Below are 25,825 nucleotides of genomic sequence, written 5' to 3' on the forward strand. Positions count from 1 at the left end.
ACAGTAAACTGCACGCAGGACTATAATCTGCACGTAGGACAGTAATCTGCACGCAGGACTGTAATCTGCACGTAGGACTGTAATCTGCACGTAGGACTATAATCTGCACGTAGGACTATAATCTGCACGCAGGACAGTAATCTGCACATAGGACAGTAATCTGCACGCAGGACTGTAATCTGCACGTAGGACTATAATCTGCACGCAGGACTGTAATCTGCACGTAGGACAGTAATCTGCAAGTAGGACAGTAATCTGCACGCAGGACTATAATCTGCACGTAGGACTGTAATCTGCACGTAGGACTGTAATCTGCACGTAGGACTATAATCTGCATGTAGGACTGTAATCTGCACGCAGGACTATAATCTGCACGTAGGACTGTAATCTGCACGTAGGACTGTAATCTGCATGTAGGACTATAATCTGCACGCAGGACTATAATCTGCACGTAGGACTGTAATCTGCACGTAGGACTATAATCTGCATGTAGGACTGTAATCTGCACGTAGGACTGTAATCTGCACATAGGACTGTAATCTGCACGTATGACTATAATCTGCACGTAGGACTGTAATCTGCACATAGGACTGTAATCTGCACGCAGGACTGTAATCTGCACGTAGGACTGTAATCTGCACGTAGGACTATAATCTGCACACAGGACTGTAATCTGCACGCAGGACTGTAATCTGCATGTAAGACTATAATCTGCACGCAGGACTATAATCTGCACGCAGGACTGTAATCTGCACGTAGGACAGTAAACTGCACGCAGGACTATAATCTGCACGTAGGACAGTAATCTGCACGTAGGACAGTAATCTGCACGCAGGACTGTAATCTGCACGTAGGACTGTAATCTGCACGTAGGACAGTAATCTGCACGTAGGACTATAATCTGCACGTAGGACTATAATCTGCATGTAGGACTGTAATCTGCACGCAGGACTGTAATCTGCAAGTAGGACTGTAATCTGCACGTAGGACTGTAATCTGCACGTAGGACTATAATCTGCACGCAGGACTGTAATCTGCACGTAGGACTGTAATCTGCACGTAGGACTGTAATCTGCACGCAGGACTATAATCTGCACGCAGGACTGTAATCTGCACGTAGGACAGTAAACTGCACGCAGGACTATAATCTGCACGTAGGACAGTAATCTGCACGTAGGACAGTAATCTGCACGCAGGACTATAATCTGCACGTAGGACTGTAATCTGCACGTAGGACTGTAATCTGCACGCAGGACTATAATCTGCACGCAGGACTGTAATCTGCACGTAGGACTGTAATCTGCACGCAGGACTATAATCTGCACGCAGGACTGTAATCTGCACGTAGGACAGTAAACTGCACGCAGGACTATAATCTGCACGTAGGACAGTAATCTGCACGCAGGACTATAATCTGCACGTAGGACTGTAATCTGCACGTAGGACTGTAATCTGCACGTAGGACTATAATCTGCACGTAGGACTGTAATCTGCACGTAGGACTGTAATCTGCACGTAGGACTATAATCTGCACGTAGGACTATAATCTGCATGTAGGACTGTAATCTGCACGCAGGACTGTAATCTGCAAGTAGGACTGTAATCTGCACGTAGGACTGTAATCTGCACGTAGGACTATAATCTGCACGCAGGACTGTAATCTGCACGTAGGACTGTAATCTGCACGTAGGACTGTAATCTGCATGTAGGACTATAGCGCCACTGGGTTTTGAACACTTTCAAGCACTCCAGCTTCCAGGAAATCTGGGTCTCGTTAGTAAATGAGAGCACGGAGTGATAATAGATGGACCTTCATATTTCACTAAACTGACTGGGACTTTTAGGTGATCACTAGTGTTGAGCGATACCTTCCGATATCAGGAAATATCGTATCGGATTGGATCGGGCCGATACCCAAAAAGTATCGGATATCGCCGATTCCGATACCGGAAACCAATGCAAGTCAATGGGACACAAATATCGGAATGAAAATAAACCCTTTCTTTCCTTGTAGGTTAATTCTACATGAAGTAAAACAACTAAGAATAATGTAGAATGACATGAAAAGCCGGCAATTCATCAGCGGCATACACCGGTACCCGACAATTTACAACAGAAAGAATAGAGCTTCACACATAGATTAGATAGATAGAAACATGTCAGTCACATATATATGAAGTACAGTGACTGTGTTGCTTACTGTACTTGTCATTTAGTGTAAAGGATTTATTAAAAAAAATATTAGTGTTTTCGTGCACCGTCTCTTTAAAAAAGCCGGCCGGCAATTCAGCATCTGTACCCGACAATTTATAACAGACAGAATAGAGAATCACACATAGATTAGATAGATAGAAACATGTCAGTCACATATATATGAAGTACAGTGACAGTGTTGCTTACTGTACTTGTCATTTAGTGTAAAGGATTTATTAAAAAAAAATATTAGTGTTTTCGTGCACCGTCTCTTTAAAAAAGCCGGCCGGCAATTCAGCAGCGGTACCCGACAATTTAGAATAGAAGGAATAGAGAATCACACATAGATTAGATAGATCGAAACATGTCAGTCACATATATATGAAGTACAGTGACAGTGTTGATTACTGTACTTGTCATGTAGTGTTAAAATAAAGGATTTATTTAAAAAAAAATTGGCGTGGGGTTCCCCTTAATTTTAGGCTCTAGCGGAGGTTAAGCAGACAGCTGGGGCAAATGTTTGAAGCCTGGGAAGGGGGTAATACCCACGGAGCTTCCCAGGCTACTAATATCAGCCCCCAGCTGAATACCTAGCCTTTACTAGCTATTAAAATGGGGGAACCCCCCCAAAAAAATAACGTGGGGTCCCCCCTAATTTAATAGCTAGCACAGGCTAGGCAGACAGCTGGGGGCTGATATTAATAGCCCAGGAAGGGTGCCATGAATATTGGCCCCCTCCCAGGCTAGAAACACCAGCCGTCAGCCGCCCCAGAAATGGCGCATCCATAGGATGCGCCAATTCTGGCACTTAGCCTCGCTCTTCCACGCTGCCCTGGTGCGGTGGCAGGGGGTAATAGGGTTGGGGTTGATGTCAGCTTATAATGCCAGCTGACATCAAGCCCAGGTTAGTAATGGAGAGGCGTCTATAAGACACCCCCATTACTAACCCCATAGTCAAAGTTAAAAGAAAACACAAACACCCAGAGTAAAGTCCTTTAATTGAAATAAAGACACAATTCTTTATTGTTCTAAATTAAACCATACTTACCATCACGCCCATTCCAGCTGAAGCCAACGATCTCCTGCAATAAAAGAAAAATAATAAAGCAACCTCATCCTTACCTTTCGATGGTTCCCAGGACAGCTCCAGCTCTGCTACATCGAGATGACAGGCTGGACCGCAGCAGAAAGCTGCCATCCAGCCTGTCATCCCGCAGACACTGAGAAGCGCAGGCATGCTTGCGCTCCTCAGTGTCTCTCTGTGACGTCATCCAGATGAGCCGAGTTCATGTCCAATGAACTCAGCTCACCTCATGCACGTCACTGACAGCGTGGGAAAATTCTCCTGCACTCAGCGCTTCAGCGTGAGAATTCTCCCACGCTGTCAGTGACATACATGAGGTGAGGTCATGTCCAATGAACTCAGCTCACCTCATGCACGTCACTGACAGCGTGGGAAAATTCTCACGCTGAAGCGCTGAGTGCAGGAGAATTTTCCCACGCTGTCAGTGACGTACATGAGGTGAGCTGAGTTCATTGGACATGACCTCGGCTCATCTGGATGCCGTCACAGCCAGACACTGAGGAGTGGAAGTATGCCTGCGCTTCTCAGTGTCTGCGGGATGACAGGATGGATGGCAGCGTTCTGCTGCGGTCCAGCCTGTCATCTCGATGTAGCAGAGCTGAAGCTGTCGTGGGAGCCATGGAAAGGTAAGGATGATGTTGCTTTATTATTTTACTTTTATTGCAGGAGATCGTTGGCTTCAGCTGGAATGGGCGTGGTGGTAAGTATGGTTTAATTTAGAACAATAAAGAATTGTGTCTTTATTTCAATTAAAGGACTTTTTTCTGGGTGTTTGTGTTTTTTTTAAATACTTTACTAGAAATTCATGGCGGTCATGTCTAATATTGGCGTGACCCCATGAATTTCGGGCTTAGGGCCAGCTGATAATGCCAAGCTGGCCTTAACCCCTTTATTACCCAGTGAGCCACCGCACCAGGGCCCTGGATGAGTTGGGTACAGCGCCAGAAGATGGCGCTTCTATGAACGCGCCATTTTCCGGGGCGGCTGCGGACTGCAATTTGCAGCGGGTGGGGCCCAGAAAGCTTGGGTCTCCCTGCGCTGCAGATTCCAGCCCCCAGCTGCCTAGTTGTACCTGGCTGGACACAAAAATAGGGCGAAGCGCCACACATTTTTTTTTTTAATTATTTCATGAATTTCCTGAAATAATTAAAAAAAAATTGACGTGGGGCTTCACACTATATTTGTGTCCAGCCAGGTACAGCAGGCAGGAACGGGCTGCCCCCAACCACCAGCTGCCTATTTGTACCTAGCCGGACACAACAATATAGGGAAGCCCTTTTTTTCTTAATTATTCCATGAATTTCATGAAATAATTAAAAAAAAAAAAACGTGGAGCTTCTCCCTATTTTTGTGTCCAGCCAGGTATAACTAGGCAGCTGGGGGATGGAATCTTGGAATCTGCAGCGCAGGGAGGCCCAAGCTTTCTGCCCCCCCCCCCCCCCCCGCTGAAAATTGCAGTCCGCGGCCGCCCCGGAAAATGGCGTGTTCATAGAAGCTGGATGCTGTACCTGGCTGGCATACAAAAATATGGCGAAGCCCACGTCAAAAGTTTTGGGAAAAATTTATTAAAAAATAAATAATAATTTAGGGACTGCATCTTTATTAAGTCCTCAAATGTCATTTAGTGTTAAAATAAAGGATTTATTTTAAAAAAAAATGGCGTGGGATCCCCCATAATTTTAGTCTCTAGCGGAGGTTAAGCAGACAGCTGGGGCAGATGTTTGAAGCCTGGGAAGGGGGTAATACCCACGGAGCTTCCCAGGCTACTAATATCAGCCCCCAGCTGAATACCTAGCCTTTACTAGCTATTAAAATGGAGGACCCCCCCCAAAAAAATGACGTGGGGGCCCCCCTAATTTTAGTCTCTAGCGGAGGTTAAGCAGACGGCTGGGGCAGATGTTTGAAGCCTGGGAAGGGGGTAAAACCCACGGAGCTTCCCAGGCTACTAATATCAGCCCCCAGCTGAATACCTAGCCTTTACTAGCTATTAAAATGGGGGACCCCCCCAAAAAAAATGACATGGGGTCCCCCCTATTTTAATAGCTAGCAAAGGCTAGGCAGACAGCTGGGGGCTGATATTAATAGCTCAGGAAGGGTGCCATGAATATTGGCCCCCTCCCAGGCTAGAAACACCAGCCGTCAGCCGCCCCAGAAATGGCGCATCCATAGGATGCGCCAATTCTGGCACTTAGCCTCGCTCTTCCACGCTGCCCTGGTGCGGTGGCAGGGGGTAATAGTGGTGGGGTTCATGTCAGCGCCAGCTGCCATGAAGCCCAGGTTAGTAATGATGGCCGTCTATATGACACCCCCATTACTAACCTACAAAGTGTTAAAAAGAAAAAACACACTACACCCAGAAAAAAAAAATTTATTTGAAATAAAACACCATTTTATTTAATTCTTAGTTTACTAAAAAAAAAATAGTTACCTGTCCACGTTCCTGCGCTCATCTCCCATGCACAGCTGTCACATCTGGAGATGGTGACAGCTGTGCATGGCTGCTGTAAGCTCACGCTGCCGGGAACACGTCCGCTCCCGGCAGCGGGAGCCACTGACTGAGGTCACCGGAGTGCATTCAGGCAGCGCAGCTCCGGAGACCTCCTTTACGGCAGTGCTGTACCGTGGGAATTTCTCACGATACAGCAGTGCCGTAAAGGAGCTAACCGGAGCAGCGCTGCCTGAACTCCGGTGAACCCTTACGGCCCCGTCATTCTAGCGGCGGCAGCGGTTCAGAGCGGTCACATTCTATGTGGCTGCTCTGAACTGGAGATCTTCGTGGGACACTCGTGGACTGCTACGGAGGGGTAAGGATAAGGTTGTGGTTTATTATTTTATATTTTATTACAGGAGATCGATGGCTTCGGGGAATTAGGTGTCTAGGTGAGTATAGGTGTAGTTTTTTATTTTTTACTTTATTTTAGGTGGCGATCGGCGGGGACAGGTAATGTATGAACTAATTTCTTTTAGGTAACCACTGGCCACCAATGACATGTATTTAAAATTTATTGGGGACACAGTAGGGCAATTTAAATAGCAGGATCAGGCTGATGGGAACTACTGCTCCCATCGAGCTGATCCTGCTGGCAGGAGTGGACGGGGGACAGACATAGGCCGATGGGAGTAGTAGTGTCACATCGGCCTATGTCTGCCTGCACGCACAGACACCCCGCACACACACCCGCACACACACACCCCGCACACACACACACCCCGCACACACACACACACCCCGCACACACACCCCGCACACACTAATCATGACGGGTTTGGGAGGAGTGGCTGACCTGTGCGGCCGTGGGAAAGTTGATGTGAGTTCATGCAGTCAAGCATGAACTCACATGAACCCTCTGAGGGCACCGCGGCTACTTCAAATTAACAGCTGATCGGCATCACCTGATACCTCAGCTGTTCATTTGAAATAACCGGCGGGAAAGCGCAGCACAGAACGGGAAAGCCGGCGGTGAAGTCTTTTCACTGCCGGCTTCCCCGCCCGGGTCCTTCGCTCCTTGGTGCTGCACTCCCCGCCCGGTCCTAATTTACGATTGGGATTGGAGGTGGCGAGGGGAGCGGAGGATCGGGGTGGGAGGCTGCGGGGAAGCAGTATGGGGCTGCGTGATTGTTTAAAAGCCGGCGGCTTTTTACCGCGCGCCGGCTTTTAAACAGTCAGGAGAATTCTCCCACGCTGGGATGGCATTCTGATGACAAGCTGGATCGCAGCTGAGCGCTGCCATCCAGCTTGTCATCCTTCACAGACACTGCAGAGCGCAGGCATTATGGGAACTTCCGATTCCGGTATTCGATATTATAAAAGTATCGGAATTAAGTATCGGAATTCCGATACAGTGAATATCGGCCGATACCCGATATTTCAGTATCGGAATGCTCAACACTAGTGATCACATGTGTAATTTGTGTAATTTGTATCAGCCGGTGTTGTTTAGGAATGTGACAATGTATCAATACCAGGGCAAGCTCAGTGTACACCAGAGAAATGGCATCTAAATGGATTTTATGGACATCAATTAACCTGAGGTCACACAATTTATTCCTTACCATCCAGCGGCAGAAAGCATCTCGCGTCCGGCATCACATGAATGGGAAAGGAGATGAACACTGATTTCTGTGAAATGACATTTTATAGATCTCAGGGGCAGCGAGTATATGAATCTGGAAATGTCAACGTATGGATATAAAGGTGTGATAGTAATGCTCTCATGGGTTTAATATTGAGACAGTAAAGGAGATACACAGAAACACATATGAAGTAGATATCTGTACAGATTAGAAGGCCAATATCAGCGGGCACTTTCTATATTCTGGTATTAGCTTACTATCTAATGGTAATGACAGCCAATTACTCGTTTTCTTCAGTATTGGCTGCTTTTTAGCTCTAATGACCGGAGCATTTTCCGTTTTTGAGTTTTCGTTTTTTGCTCCCCTTCTTCCCAGAGCCATAGCCTCTTTATTTTTCGGTCAATATGGCCATGTGAGGGCTTAGTTTTTGAGGGACGAGTTGTACTTTTAAACGCCATTACTATTTTTACCATATTGTGTACTGGAAAACGTGAAAAAAATTCCAAGTGCGGTGAAATTGCAAAAAAAAATGAAATTCCACGGTTGTTTTTTGTTTGTTTTTTCTTTCCACGTTCCCTCAATGCTAAAACTGACCTGCCATCATTATTCTCCAGGTCATTACGAGTTCGTAGACACCAAACATGTACAGGTTCTTTTTTATTTAAGTGGTGAAAAAAAATTCAAAAGTTTGCTAAAAAATAAATTAAATAAATAAACGGTACCATTTTCCGAGACCCGCAGCGTCTCCATTTTTCGGAATCTTGGGCCGGATGAGGGCACCGGGCTGACCTTTTTATTGATACCATTTTGGGGTACATCCAATGTTTTGATCGCCCATTATTGCATTTTATTGCAATGTTGCAGCGACCAAAAAACATAATTCTGGCGTTTGGAATTTTTTTTTTCTCGTTACGCCGTTTACCGATTGGATTATGGGGTTTATTTTTTATTATTTTATTTTGAATGGGGCAAAAGGGGGGTGATTTAAACTTTTAAATATATATATTTTTTATATATATATTTTAAAACATTTTTTTTTACACTATTTACTTGCCTCTATAGTCTCCATAGGAGACTAGAAGCAGCAACTGTCCGATCGCCTCTGCTACATAGAGGTGATGAGCAGATCACCTCTATGTAGCAGAAATGCTCCTGTGCTATGAGCGCCGACCACTGAACCGGCCTTTCCAACGTGGTGCGTACTATTACTGACCATGTCAGAAAGGGGTTAAAATAAATCTGTTGCTGGGTTTTTATTACCCCACCTGAGAACAGCATGATGCAGGGACAAAGACCCTGATTCCACCAATGTCTCAATTAGTTTCCTGGGTGCAGCAGTTGTGATACAATCACAGTTTTCTCTGCTGTAGATCTATAAAGCTGAGCTGTGTATAACTCCGCCCACATCTCTGATTGGCAGCTTTCGGTGTACACTGTATGTTGACAGAAAGCAGCCAATCAGTGCTGGGGGAGGGGTTACACAGAGTAGGAGGACCAGGAGGCATGATACACTAAAGCCCCCGTCTCACATAGCGAGATCGCTGCTGAGTCACGGTTTTGGTGACGCAACAGTGACCTCACCAGCGATGTCGCTATGTGTGACACTTTGCAGCGATCAGGCCCCTGCTGTGAAGTCGCTGATCGCTGCAAAGTGTCCTGGACCATTTTTTGGTCGTTGCTCTCCCGCTGGTCAGCACACATCGCTGTGTGTGACCAGCGGGAGCAGCGGTCAGGCTGGTAACCATGATAAACATCGGGTTACTAGGGGCACACGCGCACCTAGTAACCCATTGTTTATCATGGTTACGAGCCTGCTAAAGTGAGCGGTAACCTCCCGCTCACTGTAGCAGAGTGGTAACCATGATAAACAACGGGTTACTAGGAGCGATGTTTACCATAGTTACCAGCCTGCTCCTGCTTCAGCAGGCTGGTAACCAGGAGCAGGACATCGTGGAAAGATTCTTTCCACAATGTCGCTGCTCCCCTGATCGTTGGTGAGCCTGCCTGTTTGACATCTCACCAGCGGCCACATAGCGACGCAGCAACGATCCCTGACAGGTCGTATCGTTGTCGGGATCGTTGCAGCGTCGCTAAGTGTGACGGGGCCTTTAGTCTTGTAGTGATAATCTCCTGCTGATAAACCACTGATTGTATTGAAACAATAACACATAGCCTAGTAAGTGACACATCGCTGGAATCAGGGTCTTAGTTCCTACATTATACTTCTCTCAGATTACATAGAAAAAACCTGCTGACAGATTACCTTTAAAAAGGATGTCTCATAACCAACATGCAATATATTATCTATCCACAGAAAAGATTATAAATGTGCGATTGATGGGGGTCTGAAAGCTGGGACCCTCACTGATCACTGGTCATGCGAATGGAGTGGGAACAAACATGTGCAACTACTGCTCCTTTCGCTGTCCATGGGAGTGGTAGTTATACATGCTCACTATCATTTCATCCACACAGGACTTTTACAAGTTCTTGGGATCCCCAGCGATTGTACATTTATCATCTATACGATAGATAGATAGATAGATAGATAGATAGATAGATATAGATACAGAAATAGATATGAGATAGATAGATACATACAGAAATAGATATGAGATAGATAGACAGATACAGAAATAGATATGAGATAGATAGATAGCAAAATAATAAAGTAATATTAATTAAAAATAAATAAATAGGTGATAAATATCTATAATAATAATAATAAACAGATGGGTGATAAATATATATGGGACATCCCCTGTAATCATTGTGACCGGGATCTACAGATCATGTGAATTCATTACTTGGAATCTGAGAGTCTAGTGTCAGGCTGCTGAGCCCTCCCCTGTTCTTTACACTGCAGCTCTGCTCAGTTACTACTGCGGATCATGGAGTCGGTACATGGAGAGGTAATTTCCTTAATGACTAGCTAGCATGTTTATAAACTAGACACAATTAAATGACCAGTGAGAAAGAGAAGACTACCGGGAAGCCGTCATACAGTTTGCCCAATTTGCCAAATGAGGCTGATCTAATGCGTCTACCTCTGGTGTGAATAGTACAGATGTATGGTTTATATTACACAACACGGCACAAAACATCAGTAAGCATTAACACTTTACTAAACAGGATCCAATGCCCAAAAAAATATTTATAGTAACTAAACAAATAATAATAATTTCCCCATTTACAGCCATCCTGGAAATGGCTTCTGATGTTCAGGGGATAACCTCTAAACCAAAATAAGCCTCAGAACGGAGGCACAGCTCTTGCTGACCTCCCCGTAGCCCATCTGTAAGGGTTGCATGTTAAATGAGCAGTAATTAGAGATAATTTGTAATTAGCGGCCTGCCAGCTGCAGCCTTTCTCCAAAAAGAAGAAAACCCTAGCCTTATGCCGGTATATCTGACAACCCTTGCCTTATGCCGGTATATTTGACAACCCTTGCCTTATGCCGGTATGTCTGACAACCCTATCCTTATGCCGGTATATCTGAAAACCCTATCCTTATGCCGGTATATCTGACAACACTATCCTTATGCCGGTATATCTGACAACCCTAGCCTTATGCCGGTATATCTGACAGCACTTGCCTTATGCCGGTATATCTGACAACCCTTGCCTTATGCCGGTATATCTGACAGCACTTGCCTTATGCCGGTATATCTGACAACCCTTGCCTTATGCCGGTATATCTGACAACCCTTGCCTTATGCCGGTATATCTGACAACCCTTGCCTTATGCCGGTATGTCTGACAACCCTTGCCTTATGCCGGTATATCTGACAGCACTTGCCTTATGCCGGTATATCTGACAACCCTTGCCTTATGCCGGTATATCTGACAACCCTTGCCTTATGCCGGTATATCTGACAACCCTTGCCTTATGCCGGTATGTCTGACAACCCTTGCCTTATGCCGGTATATCTGACAACCCTTGCCTTATGCCGGTATATCTGACAACCCTTGCCTTATGCCGGTATGTCTGACAACCCTATCCTTATGCCGGTATATCTGACAACCCTATCCTTATGCCGGTATATCTGACAGCACTTGCCTTATGCCGGTATATCTGACAACACTATCCTTATGCCGGTATATCTGACAACCCTAGCCTTATGCCGGTATATCTGACAGCACTTGCCTTATGCCGGTATATCTGACAACCCTTGCCTTATGCCGGTATATCTGACAACCCTTGCCTTATGCCGGTATGTCTGACAACCCTTGCCTTATGCCGGTATATCTGACAGCACTTGCCTTATGCCGGTATATCTGACAACCCTTGCCTTATGCCGGTATATCTGACAGCACTTGCCTTATGCCGGTATATCTGACAACCCTTGCCTTATGCCGGTATATCTGACAACCCTTGCCTTATGCCGGTATGTCTGACAACCCTTGCCTTATGCCGGTATGTCTGACAACCCTTGCCTTATGCCGGTATATCTGACAGCACTTGCCTTATGCCGGTATATCTGACAACCCTTGCCTTATGCCGGTATATCTGACAGCACTTGCCTTATGCCGGTATATCTGACAACCCTTGCCTTATGCCGGTATATCTGACAACCCTTGCCTTATGCCGGTATGTCTGACAACCCTTGCCTTATGCCGGTATATCTGACAGCACTTGCCTTATGCCGGTATATCTGACAACCCTTGCCTTATGCCGGTATATCTGACAACCCTTGCCTTATGCCGGTATGTCTGACAACCCTATCCTTATGCCGGTATATCTGACAACCCTATCCTTATGCCGGTATATCTGACAGCACTTGCCTTATGCCGGTATATCTGACAACACTATCCTTATGCCGGTATATCTGACAACCCTAGCCTTATGCCGGTATATCTGACAGCACTTGCCTTATGCCGGTATATCTAACAACCCTTGCCTTATGCCGGTATATCTGACAACCCTTGCCTTATGCCGGTATGTCTGACAACCCTTGCCTTATGCCGGTATATCTGACAGCACTTGCCTTATGCCGGTATATCTGACAACCCTTGCCTTATGCCGGTATATCTGACAACCCTTGCCTTATGCCGGTATGTCTGACAACCCTATCCTTATGCCGGTATATCTGACAACCCTATCCTTATGCCGGTATATCTGACAGCACTTGCCTTATGCCGGTATATCTGACAACCCTAGCCTTATGCCGGTATATCTGACAGCACTTGCCTTATGCCGGTATATCTGACAGCACTTGCCTTATGCCAGTATATCTGACAACCCTTGCCTTATGCCGGTATATCTGACAACCCTTGCCTTATGCCGGTATATCTGACAGCACTTGCCTTATGCCGGTATATCTGACAACCCTTGCCTTATGCCGGTATGTCTGACAGCACTTGCCTTATGCCGGTATATCTGACAACCCTTGCCTTATGCCAGCATATCTGACAGCACTTGCCTTATGCCGGTATATCTGACAACCCTATCCTTATGCCGGTATATCTGACAACCCTATCCTTATGCCGGTATATCTGACAGCACTTGCCTTATGCCGGTATATCTGACAACCCTATCCTTATGCCGGTATATCTGACAACCCTAGCCTTATGCCGGTATATCTGACAGCACTTGCCTTATGCTGGTATATCTGACAGCACTTGCCTTATGCCGGTATATCTGACAACCCTTGCCTTATGCCGGTATATCTGACAACCCTTGCCTTATGCCGGTATATCTGACAACCCTTGCCTTATGCCGGTATGTCTGACAACCCTTGCCTTATGCCGGTATGTCTGACAGCACTTGCCTTATGCCGGTATATCTGACAGCACTTGCCTTATGCCGGTATATCTGACAACCCTATCCTTATGCCGGTATATCTGACAGCACTTGCCTTATGCCGGTATATCTGACAACCCTATCCTTATGCCGGTATATCTGACAGCACTTGCCTTATGCCGGTATATCTGACAGCACTTGCCTTATGCCGGTATATCTGACAACCCTAGCCTTATGCCGGTATATCTGACAGCACTTGCCTTATGCCGGTATATCTGACAACCCTTGCCTTATGCCGGTATATCTGACAGCACTTGCCTTATGCCGGTATATCTGACAACCCTTGCCTTATGCCGGTATATCTGACAATCCTTGCCTTATGCCGGTATATCTGACAGCACTTTTCCTATGCCGGTATATCTGACAACCCTTGCCTTATGCCGGTATATCTGACAACCCTTGCCTTATGTCGGTATATCTGTCAGCACTTGTCCTATTCCGGTATATCTGACAGCACTTGTCCTATTCCGGTATATCTGACAGCACTTGTCCTATGCCGGTATATCTGACAGCACTTGTCCTATGCCGGTATATCTGACAACCCTAGCCTTATGCCGGTATATCTGACAACACTATCCTTATGCCGGTATATCTGACAACCCTAGCCTTATGCCGGTATATCTGACAGCACTTGCCTTATGCCGGTATATCTGACAACCCTTGCCTTATGCCGGTATATCTGACAGCACTTGCCTTATGCCGGTATATCTGACAACCCTTGCCTTATGCCGGTATATCTGACAACCCTTGCCTTATGCCGGTATGTCTGACAACCCTTGCCTTATGCCGGTATATCTGACAGCACTTGCCTTATGCCGGTATATCTGACAACCCTTGCCTTATGCCGGTATATCTGACAACCCTTGCCTTATGCCGGTATATCTGACAACCCTTGCCTTATGCCAGCATATCTGACAGCACTTGCCTTATGCTGGTATATCTGACAGCACTTGCCTTATGCCGGTATATCTGACAACCCTTGCCTTATGCCGGTATATCTGACAACCCTTGCCTTATGCCGGTATATCTGACAACCCTTGCCTTATGCCAGTATGTCTGACAACCCTATCCTTATGCCGGTATATCTGACAACCCTATCCTTATGCCGGTATATCTGACAGCACTTGCCTTATGCCGGTATATCTGACAACACTATCCTTATGCCGGTATATCTGACAACCCTAGCCTTATGCCGGTATATCTGACAGCACTTGCCTTATGCCGGTATATCTGACAACCCTTGCCTTATGCCGGTATATCTGACAACCCTTGCCTTATGCCGGTATATCTGACAACCCTTGCCTTATGCCGGTATGTCTGACAACCCTTGCCTTATGCCGGTATATCTGACAGCACTTGCCTTATGCCGGTATATCTGACAACCCTTGCCTTATGCCGGTATGTCTGACAGCACTTGCCTTATGCCGGTATATCTGACAGCACTTGCCTTATGCCGGTATATCTGACAACCCTATCCTTATGCCGGTATATCTGACAGCACTTGCCTTATGCCGGTATATCTGACAGCACTTGCCTTATGCCGGTATATCTGACAACCCTAGCCTTATGCCGGTATATCTGACAGCACTTGCCTTATGCCGGTATATCTGACAACCCTTGCCTTATGCCGGTATATCTGACAGCACTTGCCTTATGCCGGTATATCTGACAACCCTTGCCTTATGCCGGTATATCTGACAACCCTTGCCTTATGCCGGTATATCTGACAGCACTTTTCCTATGCCGGTATATCTGACAACCCTTGCCTTATGCCGGTATATCTGACAACCCTTGCCTTATGCCGGTATATCTGACAACCCTTGCCTTATGTCGGTATATCTGTCAGCACTTGTCCTATTCCGGTATATCTGACAGCACTTGTCCTATTCCGGTATATCTGACAGCACTTGTCCTATGCCGGTATATCTGACAGCACTTGTCCTATGCCGGTATATCTGACAACCCTTGCCTTATGCCGGTATATCTGACAACCCTTGCCTTATGCCGGTATGTCTGACAACCCTTGCCTTATGCCGGTATGTCTGACAACCCTTGCCTTATGCCGGTATATCTGACAACCCTTGCCTTATGCCGGTATATCTGACAACCCTTGCCTTATGCCGGTATATCTGACAACCCTTGCCTTATGCCGGTATATCTGACAACCCTTGCCTTATGCCGGTATATCTGACAGCACTTGCCTTATGCCGGTATATCTGACAGCACTTGTCCTATGCCGGTATATCTGACAGCACTTGTCCTATGCCGGTATATCTGACAGCACTTGTCCTATGTCGCTGTACTTCTACATCTAGGGCTACATGGCGATTTCGGGCAGGTGATTCTTTGCCCAGGCTTTGAGTCACTTTCCAGTTGAGGTTAGACTGGTAGATGACTGGTGTCACCATTACATCACTCAGTAGCCAGTGTGGCTGTGCCATACCCCCTGCGCACTGACAGAGGTCATGCTAATAGCCATATTATATACTTTATGTGCCATTGTGCAGGACCTGTGCATTCGCCATTGCCCGGGGCATGAGTCTGAATAAAATACTCTAAAGCACTTGCAATCGCTTCAGAGATGAACACACGTCTATGCACACAGGCAGACGCACATATAGGCCACTTCCATGGCTTTTCAGACGCCAGCATTGTATGTTTTCCTGGCAGGCGGCAGTAATTACAAGCAGAGATCCTGGACGAAACAAGAAAACCAAATAAGAGAGACTTAAACACATCCAAAAAAAGTTTCCATGAAAACTTCTTCAAAACAGCTTGTTTCTGGGTGCTCCTCCCACAGCCCTGTGTAATTACATAGTAAATTATTACCTTCCACACTGACCAGATGCTTTTACTTACCTCTTGTTGTTGAGTTAAAGAATATTTAAAGACACAAAAATTATACTTAAAAGTGTCTCTGTCACCAGATTTTACAATGCCATCTGCAATCATTAGTAAAATAGACATGATGAGACTGGTGTACTTACTTTGAAAATCTATGTCAGAATGGCTGCATTATACCATTTGAAAGGTTTCTCTCCTGATATTAAAAGGAACAACTTGCCCTTGACTCATAAAATAAAGCAAGAAAACTTATACAGCCATTCCGACAGACTTTCATAGTAAGTACACCAGCCTTGTAGTGTCGAAACGATCTATTTAATAATGTATGCAGTTTATATTGAGAAATCTGGATGCAAAAACCTGCAAATAAAAATCTTTGGCTGGTTCTCATCTTCTATGTTGTTTATTCTGTGTATTTGTCTCGTACAGGGGTTTAAAAAAAAGTGTCTCACACCACAAAGCAGTTTGTATAAAAAAAATATGGTGCTTTACTCACCGTCCCTGGGTCCAGCACTGAGTCTCTACCACGGGTGTTGGTGCCTGTTATTGTCTGCAGTGCTGTTGTCACATCTGCAGCCAATAACTGAGCACAGTGGCTCTGCCCGAGTTGGCGGCACAAGACGCTCAGTAATACAACGTCAGACAACAGCAGCGCCAGGGACTCTGCACTGGACCTGGGGAGGGAGGGTAAAGCTCAGTTGATGTTTTTTTTTCAAACAAATTGGAGCTGGGGGACAGGGGGGCCCCTGTAAGGTGGTCATAAGAGCCCAAACCTTTAGATTTTAATGGGAATGGATGACTATCTTATGTGACTGCGGTGTCCCAATCTTGGATTGAATTTCCACCTTTCCGATCCTTTGATCCCCCAGTTAATAAGCCCCTGTGAGAGCAGAATATCGGTGGCTTGTGCCTCTTTGCCCATCAAAAACAAATGCATTTCCAGCCATTGTAACATTTTATTTAGATATTGGGAGGTATATAATTAATTGGTACTTGGGGGTGACATTCTGAGGACAATCAGATGGTTACATTGTATTTTCTTCTCTATGTCAGATACACAAGGCTTCGGTTATGGAAATACATACAACATGGGCCTATTCCTGGCCTGTACGTTACTACGGCGGACTTCTGGGTTAGACTGCAGTGTAATCCGCGTGTAGCCCATAAAGGCATCATTATAAAGTATTATTTCTATTGTATCTTAGCTAACAATACAACATTCTTGTTCTGTGGCCAAACTTTACATTGCTATCAGATGGCCGTTACCAACATCTGGTCCTGCCCCGATCCAGGCCAGAAACGCCCATTAGTGGTTGGGGGTTGTGCAAACTCTTACACTTTTCAGCACGGATACTACACATTTAATGGGACTGTTTCCAAAAAATTGTGAAAAGTCTGGCAAATATGTGGCAGTGGATATGTCTGTCTGTGTGACAGAAGAAAGGACTCTGATTATGGAGGTCCCAAGGTAGCGGCTGCCACAGGGCCATGGTGGCTTAGGGGGTCCAAAGGTCCCTCTTCCAGGGAAGACATCAGTGTCAGAAGTGGCACCTGGCCGGTTATGGGTGCTGTTACAGATTTTGTTTGGGGCTCAGGAGCTTTACTTTATGTCCTTGTTTTGACTTCAATGAATACAAAGTATCAATGAAAAATAAAGAAAATTCTTTCATAAAGTCCGGATGGGACTTAACTTGCTAAATTGGGATAACCCCTTATCTGCTATCAAAGGGAGAGGTAATAACTGGTCCAGGTGACCCACCTATTCTGGGAAGGGGACTCAGAAGAGCCAGGTGTGAAAGGAGCCCTAGCGTCACATGTGCGTCACAGATCAATTCATTGTGTATGGGACTGCCAGAGATAGCCGAGCATTGTACTCGCCCGTACTAGCCATTGCCCAGTTGGTGCGGTGGGGTTGTTATCACACATCCTATTAATAGGTGCTAAAATTCTAAGTGGAGACTCCCCCTTTAAAATCCAGGAATCTGACCATATAGCTACAAAACCCAATGCAACTCAACAGCTTACTGTGACCAATCATAACTTCAGACCGATTAATACTATTAAGGTGACTTTATCTGTCAGGTAATGCATGCTGCCTTATCTGAAGGCAATCGATAATAATGGGAGAGAAGCAGAGCTTTAGAATATACAGGGTAATATGATTTGGAGAATTTTTTAAGTAAAAAATAGAGAAATTTCTGGCAGGACTCCTAGAAGTGAGAGTTAGGAGTCCTGTTTAGCCGCGACCCCACAGAGTGATTGACAGCTTTCCTTGTATCGTTGTGTGTGGACAAATGATTTTTAGTCCCACAAATTATACGATCAGCACGGATTACTCTTCAAGAGTAACTAAACTTTCACGTTTTAAAAAAAAAAAATTATTTTGTCCAGAATAGAAAGTTACAAAACTTTGCAAATCACTTTATTTGAATTTTTATCTTCATTCTTGCATGTAAGTGGCTTCGAAATCTCTGCTTCTGACCAGTCTGTTTACTTGCCTTCAGCAGCATTTATACCAGAACATACAGATTTGGAGTACAGATGATGGCACTGATGGGACAGCTCAGCACATGTCTCTCATTAACTCTGGGGATACTGCAGGAGATTGTACTGATAAGCCAAACACTCAGAAGAGGTGACAAGTGCTGACCCATCACTGCCATCATCTGTACTCCAAATGACTACATTCTTATATCAATGAAGCTAAAGGTAGGAAAATAGACTGGGGAAAAGCAGGGGTTTGGAATCCACATACATGCAATTTTTTATTACAGGAATGATGTCAATTTCCCTAATAAATTGATTTGCAAAGTTTCATAACTTTCTATGCTGGACAACAATATAAAAAATGAAAAAACTCCACCTCCTGCTGCACAGTGATCAGCAAGCAGCAGTGTTGTGTGATACCCAGCATAATGATGGTCGTTCCCCAACAGGACCCCGCTCCAGGGGCGACCCCAACACCGAGGGAAGGGGCAGGTGCTTGTCAGCCTGCAGAACGCTTACCCACAGTACTGCAGGCAGGGACATGATGAATGTGCGGCTTATTTACTCTGTATCCTTTGGGTAATTGTTAATACAGAAACAGATTATCATGGACGTGCAAAGATAAAATGAAAATTGCCTGGAGGATGTTTATAATGCAGCGCTTCGATAGTGCTCGGATATCAACAAATCCAGAAGTGTAATCTTCACAAGTGAGAAAACAACTCCATAAACTGAGCAAAACATCTCAGAAATGTGGATGATTGTGGGCAAGAGGTCAGGGCGGCCATGATATGGAGCAAAGCTGCAGGTCCAGCAGAGCCACCAGGAGGAAAGACTGAGCTATGGAGCAAGGAGGACACGTGAAGGCTCAGTCACACACACAGTGTATATATATATATATATATATGTGTATATATATATATATATATATACCATTCTAGCTTAGCTACATTCAATCTACACATAGTAGAACACAGGAGCAAATGCATATCCTGTATTCTTTCATCCGTTTTGACAGATAAGGCATTTGCAATGGCCCTTTCATGCTCTTAGTTGTGGTGACCAGGAAACCATGAAGCTACAGTAAGTGCCTGCTGGACGTTCCTTAATAGTGAAGTGTCTAACTCCTCCCCTCTGCTCCTGAGTGACAGCTCTAGTGGCCTCCAGGAAGGAGGGGGCAGGGTTTTACTGCACAAACCCTAGGAAACTGTTATTAAATATCCCGCAGTCACTTGGCGTTGTGCATTACAGATCACCTATCTTGCACAGTCGGCAGTAGTTTTCATCCACCAAACTGCTAAGCTTCCTTTACGCCTTGTGCCGTCACAGCATTTTTGCACGATATTACATATCTCTTAAAGGGGTTATCCAGGACTATTTTATTTTTTTTACTATGGGCTTAAGAACTAACAAGCAGGCAGTTGCTAACTACCAGCCTCCACCAGCACAGAGCGGTCAGAGATCGTTCCCGCCAGAAATTCTGCGGCTTTCTCTTCCGCTCTGCTGATAGGGTGTGATTGCAAATGTCATGCTGATTGACAGCCAGCTCCCTGCTGCACAATTGCAGGGAGCCGGCTGTCAATCAACATGATGCCGGCAATCACGCCCCATCAACAGAACAGTCCAGAAGAGGAAGAGCTGCTCTGTTGACGTGAAGCAGCAGAATCACTAGCAGGAGCGGTCCGTGACCCATAGTAAAGAAATAAAATAGTCCCTTTAGTATCTAGATTGCGGTAATATTTTAGTGCTAAATGGTTGTAAGAATGCAGTCTGATAATTTTTGAAAAAATAGTTGCAGTCTCAAATGCAGCCCACCCAGACTAAGAGGGGGCAGTTTGTATAAAATGCCAGTGGAAGAATAGGTGTTTTCTTTGCGGTGGAGGCAAAAAGCCGCCACAGTGATTACAGTGGATTGTCATTGTGATTATTGTAAAGGACAAGATTAACCCTAAGTGTCTAGCCAAACATTAGGCAAAGGGAAGAAGAAATACTACTGAATAATATAAATAAAATTAAATAAGTTGTGACATAAAGTCCAGTCTTCAGATTTTACTCTAGAAAATTAGACATTTCGACAATTATTAGAATATTGCATCTAAAAGTTCTCAGTAGGAATTAGTTCTCAACAAGATCGACCATAGTTTTAGGCACCCTCTGACCCACTATAGTGGGCTACTTTTTTAACATACATTCATCCCCTCCAGGCAGGGGATTATCAGGCTGCAGTTCGATCAAAGCTCATTTTTGGTGGATCAATAGCTAATGGATATCATTCAGTGGTGCCGCGTCAAGCGCCTAATCTTTAATGCTCATTAGTCTGACACAACATTTACGGCCAGATTGATCCTTTAGAAACACAGACAATGTGGCAGACCTATACAGACAAAAGAACCACAGTCTATATTTTTATGTCCTTTATCTTTTAAGCTGATCTTAGAATTGGTGCACAGAAAGTAGACTATGAGGAACATAATGAGGAACATAATGTGAAAGACTTAGAAGATTAGGGATACTTCAAGAAAAGTCGCACAAAGAATAAAGAATTAAGTGCAAGAATGATGTGTGCTGTACCTTTCCTGGTGGCTTTCTGAGTTCTCCTCCTCTCATATCCATGGATGGTGGCACTTGATAAATTTCTTGAGATGTGGTCATTGATGGTGGCACCTGGTAGATATCTTGTCCTGTCCCTGCAGAAGGTGGAATTTGATAAATGTCCTGAGACTGAGGTGGGCTGGTGGATCCTACTGGCACTTGGTAGAGCTCCTGCGGTGGATTCATGGATGGGGGAACCTGATATATGTCTTGATTTGTGAATTGATGTTGGGGTAGATGGTTCTGAAACATAGTAGATTGCTTAGAAGGAGTTGTTTGACCAGGATGCGGAGACCCCTGTGGGGTCTGGTAATGTGTTTGCTGTCCTTTAGGTGCTGTTGGGACCAAGTAAACACTATCTGCACTCTGGCTCTGGAAAGATGAGTGCATTGGGGGGAACTGATTGGTGGGGAGAACATTGTAGACACTTTGATTGTTATAAGGCAATGGAGTTTGAGGTGGCTGCTGCTGGGCTTGCTGCTGCTGAGGTTTCTGTTGGCTCTGGTCCATTCCTTGCTTCTTATCATACATTCCCACCAGAATTTTCAGCCTGTTTCCAGGGACAATTCCTTGTCTTCCATGTAGAGAACAAAGCCACCAGCCTTCTAGACCTTGAGTGTTTCGTTCTAGCACCGTCATGATATCCCCCTTCCTAAAGGATAGCTCATCCGGTGACTCCGCGACATTGTCATACAGAGCTTTGGCCAATACATTCTGCAAAACAAAGAAATGTAAAAACATCAATGAAAATATTTTTGGGAATCTGCGACTATCCAGCTGTGGTGAAACTATTCTTCTCAGCGAGCACCGAGAGCCTAATGCTTGGAGTTGTAGTAGCGCCAGAGCTGATAGGCGCTAGTTTACATGATCACATATACATGGAGGAATAGAGATATTCCAGGAGCTAAACATCAGTAAGGAGACCAGTCACCACCATTTGTTTTAATTACAGATAACTCCGTTCAGAGAAAACATACAAGTAATAAACTTTCTATTTTGCACAGCTGAGCATTTTAATTATGTAGGAGGTAATGGGAGCAGTCTTCCCTCTTACCATAAATGAATGCATCTGTAAAACAAACATTAAAATCGCTCCAAAACTCAGAGGAGTAATGTAACACTGTGAAATATTAATAGTTTAGCCAACGCTAGTCAAGGAATGTGAAGTATCTTGTAACAAAGACAGAGGTCAGAATGGTCAAGTTCAAAGCTACTAGGGCTAATCTCTCTGTGAGAGGAGAGGAGAAATCGTCTGAGACTCTATGAGACCCATCTCTGGGTAAAAGACCACCACATTCCACCCACAATTGTGGTTCCAAACACTCTCCCATGGAAGAAAAAGTCACACAGTGCCAAATACAAAGTAGCAAACATCTCCATAGTTTCATTAAGGAATACCAATAGACCATTCCATGTCCGTGTACTTTGTAATCTAACTGGTAAATCGTGATGGTTCATCATCCATTTTTTAAAAATTGATTTCAATGAGCGCCATGTATATTTCTATAAAAATCAAAATTTTTGTGTTCTAATAAGTAAAACTGAAGTTTAATCAAATGTGCTAATGAGGCTGCTTGGAGCCCCCTTAGTGTGGCTAAACTGCTCTGGTCATTGTTCTGCCCACTGGTTTTGCATGTCCCCACCTCCATTACTGGGGCAGGCAATGTCTGCAGAGGAATCCAATGCTAGCGCTGTCAATCACCAATGAGGGAGGTGGGACATGCAGAACCACTGGACGCAGCAGTGCAAGGATCCTCTTGGCCACACCCAGGGTGCACTGAGCACCCTAGTTAATGTATTTGATTACACTTCAATTCGTGCAGAACGGAGGTAGCAATTAGAGAACTAAAGGCGTAATTTTTACATGGCCAAATCCTCTAATAGGCTTTGTGCTTAGTTTATACCGTCAGAATGGGATGAGTATCTCCCTTTAAATCATAATAGTCTTGATACTTTGTCTCCTAATTCTGACTTTGAAGTGGTGGAGTTTATGACATTTTGCATTCTAAAGGGCATATTTTGGTGATAAAATTAGGTATGATATTTTTCAATTTTTATTTTTCAAGTGAACACTAGTGTATATATTTTTGGTCAAACATATGTGTATTAAATAAAAAGTAACATTACACTCACAGCCCCACATATGTTCTGTGCTTAGGCCAATACTAGTTACACGGCTGAACGCTTACAGAAGTGCCCTACACATGTTCCTTATGATGCACATACAGCAGCTGGTGAACGCACCTGTCCACTAACATGTTAAACATTAACTCTCTGCAATGTCTGCTCAGCGTTGGCTTCATTACAAAGTAGATCTGCATCGCTGCCGGGTTTCTTCCTTACAGAGATACACGTTTTGAAGGTGACTGAATTAGAGATTGGACGACCTTCTCCAATAAATATGACGGAACAAATATAGATAGCAAGACTGAATGAAAGGAACATTTATTACTAGGGACTGATTAGCATTAGGAAAACATTTATTAGGGATATACCGTCGCTATTATTATTAATCATTTATAGAACTCTGATGCCTTTTGCTTCACATTATTGAATTTGCTAGTTATTAAAGAATTAATGGGCTTGTTCATGATTATATTTCCTAAACTCACAACTGGCAGGAATTTTGGGTACTTTACTTCCGCCTGCTCCCCATTTATTAGATAAAATATTGCTTGTCTGAAGAAACCTGTGAGCAAAGAGGATGCTGGGCAACTGAAGACCCCTAGCTCCAGATTTGCTCACTGGTTAACACACTAAAAATTCTTTGGTCCGGGTTGTTAAATGGTAAATTGTACCACCCAGCACGAGACTGCAAGTTGTGTTAAGGTTTATTAACTAAGGCTATGTTCACACATTACCTTTTTGCTGTGTTTTTTAATGCAAATTAAAACCATCTTTTTACAGTATTTCAGAAATCTCATGCACATGCTTTGTTATTTTTCCTGCATGAAATGCAATTTTTTCATCATACTTTTCACCCATAGAAAGCAATGAGTAAGTGCAAAAACGCAGCAGTTTTTGGTGAAAAACAAAACACAGGTACAGCAGGATGTGAAACCCATTTATTTTTGTGATTTTCCCAAGGTTAAACAATAATGTCTTGGACTCCTCACATGAGCATGGATGTTAGTACAGTTTAATTAAATTAGTCATATGTGTAAAAGTAAACAATGCCTGACCAACTCGATGCCCTACCAATGTGTGAAAGTAAACAATGCCCTACCAGCTCATTGCTTTATCAATGTGTTAAGTAAACAATGCCAGACCAATTCAACTTCCCCCTGCTGTTTTTACGCTTACAGTTGTGTATTTTTTCATAAACTCATGTAACCTCGGTTTATGGCTGCGCTTCATCCAAGAATCCAGCTTTTTTGTTGAGAATAGTCACTAGTTTTTCAGACATAAAAAAAAATTCCCCTCAATAATTTGTTCAAATTGTCCTTTTTTTCCCCAAAAATGTTTTAAGGTTTTGCATTGGTGGCCTAACATTTTGTATTGTTCGTGCTTGAGCTGAACGTTGGTGTCCTGAAAAACCCAGCAAAAAACGCAACAGAAAAGCAGCAAACCCTGCCTTTTGTAAGCAGCTTCTTTACTGCCAAGAGAGCAGGTTTTGCCTGCAGAAAAACAGCAGCAAAAAGCAACGTGTGAATATAGCCTGAGATATGGTCCTTTGGCCCCTCTCTATATCTTTTTCTATCTCTGTTTGTGCTTTCTGATGAGCCAATAAGAATACATTGTCTTGTTTCTTTCCAATATTTTGTTGGCCGTAGTTAAAAAATGCTTGTCACCACCCCTGATAGGTAATGGTGCTGTATGAAGTAAGAATGAAATGAAATAAGAATTCTGGAGTATTTTGATGTGTCCGATTATGATCTGAGTCACAGTCCAAACTCGACCATGCAAGCGTATGGGTCCGTGAAGACATCGGGCAGCACTTGAATGCTATCCATGTGCTGTCAGGTTTTCATGGACTGTTACGAGAAGCTTGAGAAACGCTTAAAAAAAAAACAGGGCTGACACTCAGACTGTTTTTGAAGTACGAGAAAAATCACTGACGTCTGATTGAGGCCTTGGAATACAAGTATTATCAGATCAGACGTGACAGGAGAGCAGGGTTCTCAGGACAAATAAAGGACCAGCCATTTTTTGAAGCACCCAAAGAAATGTATGGAGAGAATATCCATGCACAGCCACCTCTCCATTCCTGACAAGCACCACTTTTGAGAATCAGTGGGACCTCTCAATATGCCAGGGCATGTCCACCAATGGTCAGCCCCTGCTTAATCACTCCAGGGCCCATAATGAATAAAAACAATGTACACAGACTCCTACTTTTCGGCAATGTTGGTGCTGCTGCTCCTGGTGGATGACGTTGTTGTGTTACGTGACCCACTGCAGCTTATCAGTGTCCACTGACTGGCTGCAGCCTTTAGCATTTTGTTAGAGCGGATATCTGCTCTAATGGAAAATGGACCCTCGGGAATAGCGACTCTTACACAACAGGTACGGCGCTGCTTTTGGAGGTGAGTATAATTTTATAAGGGGCCCTGAGGTAATTACAGGGAATTTGTCAGCAGGTTTTTTTCTATTTAATCTGAGAGCAGCATAATACAGAGAAAGTTATCCTAATTTAATTTACTAGGCTGTGTGCTGTAGTTTCAATACAATCAGTGTTTTATCAGCCGGAGATTATCACTGCAGGACAAGATCTCACGTGTCAGGCAGTCCAGTTAATCTGTGTAACC

At 44.4% G+C, this 25,825-nt stretch overlaps 1 protein-coding gene across 1 annotated transcript in view; it reads right to left on the reverse strand.

Annotated features, from left to right (window-relative positions):
* The window catches only part of BCAR1 (BCAR1 scaffold protein, Cas family member), a 127,654-nt gene that overhangs the window by 50,964 nt on the left and 50,865 nt on the right, over positions 1 to 25,825 (reverse strand). The window contains exon 2 of the mRNA XM_073659330.1: positions 21,057 to 21,791. Coding sequence (XP_073515431.1) covers positions 21,057 to 21,791 — 735 coding nt within the window. The remainder of the gene's footprint in view (positions 1 to 21,056; positions 21,792 to 25,825) is intronic.

Source organism: Phyllobates terribilis, unplaced genomic scaffold, assembly GCF_046119375.1.
Source record: "Phyllobates terribilis strain yellow unplaced genomic scaffold, ASM4611937v1 Scaffold_13__5_contigs__length_258822181, whole genome shotgun sequence".
Classification (NCBI taxonomy): Eukaryota; Metazoa; Chordata; class Amphibia; order Anura; family Dendrobatidae; genus Phyllobates; species Phyllobates terribilis.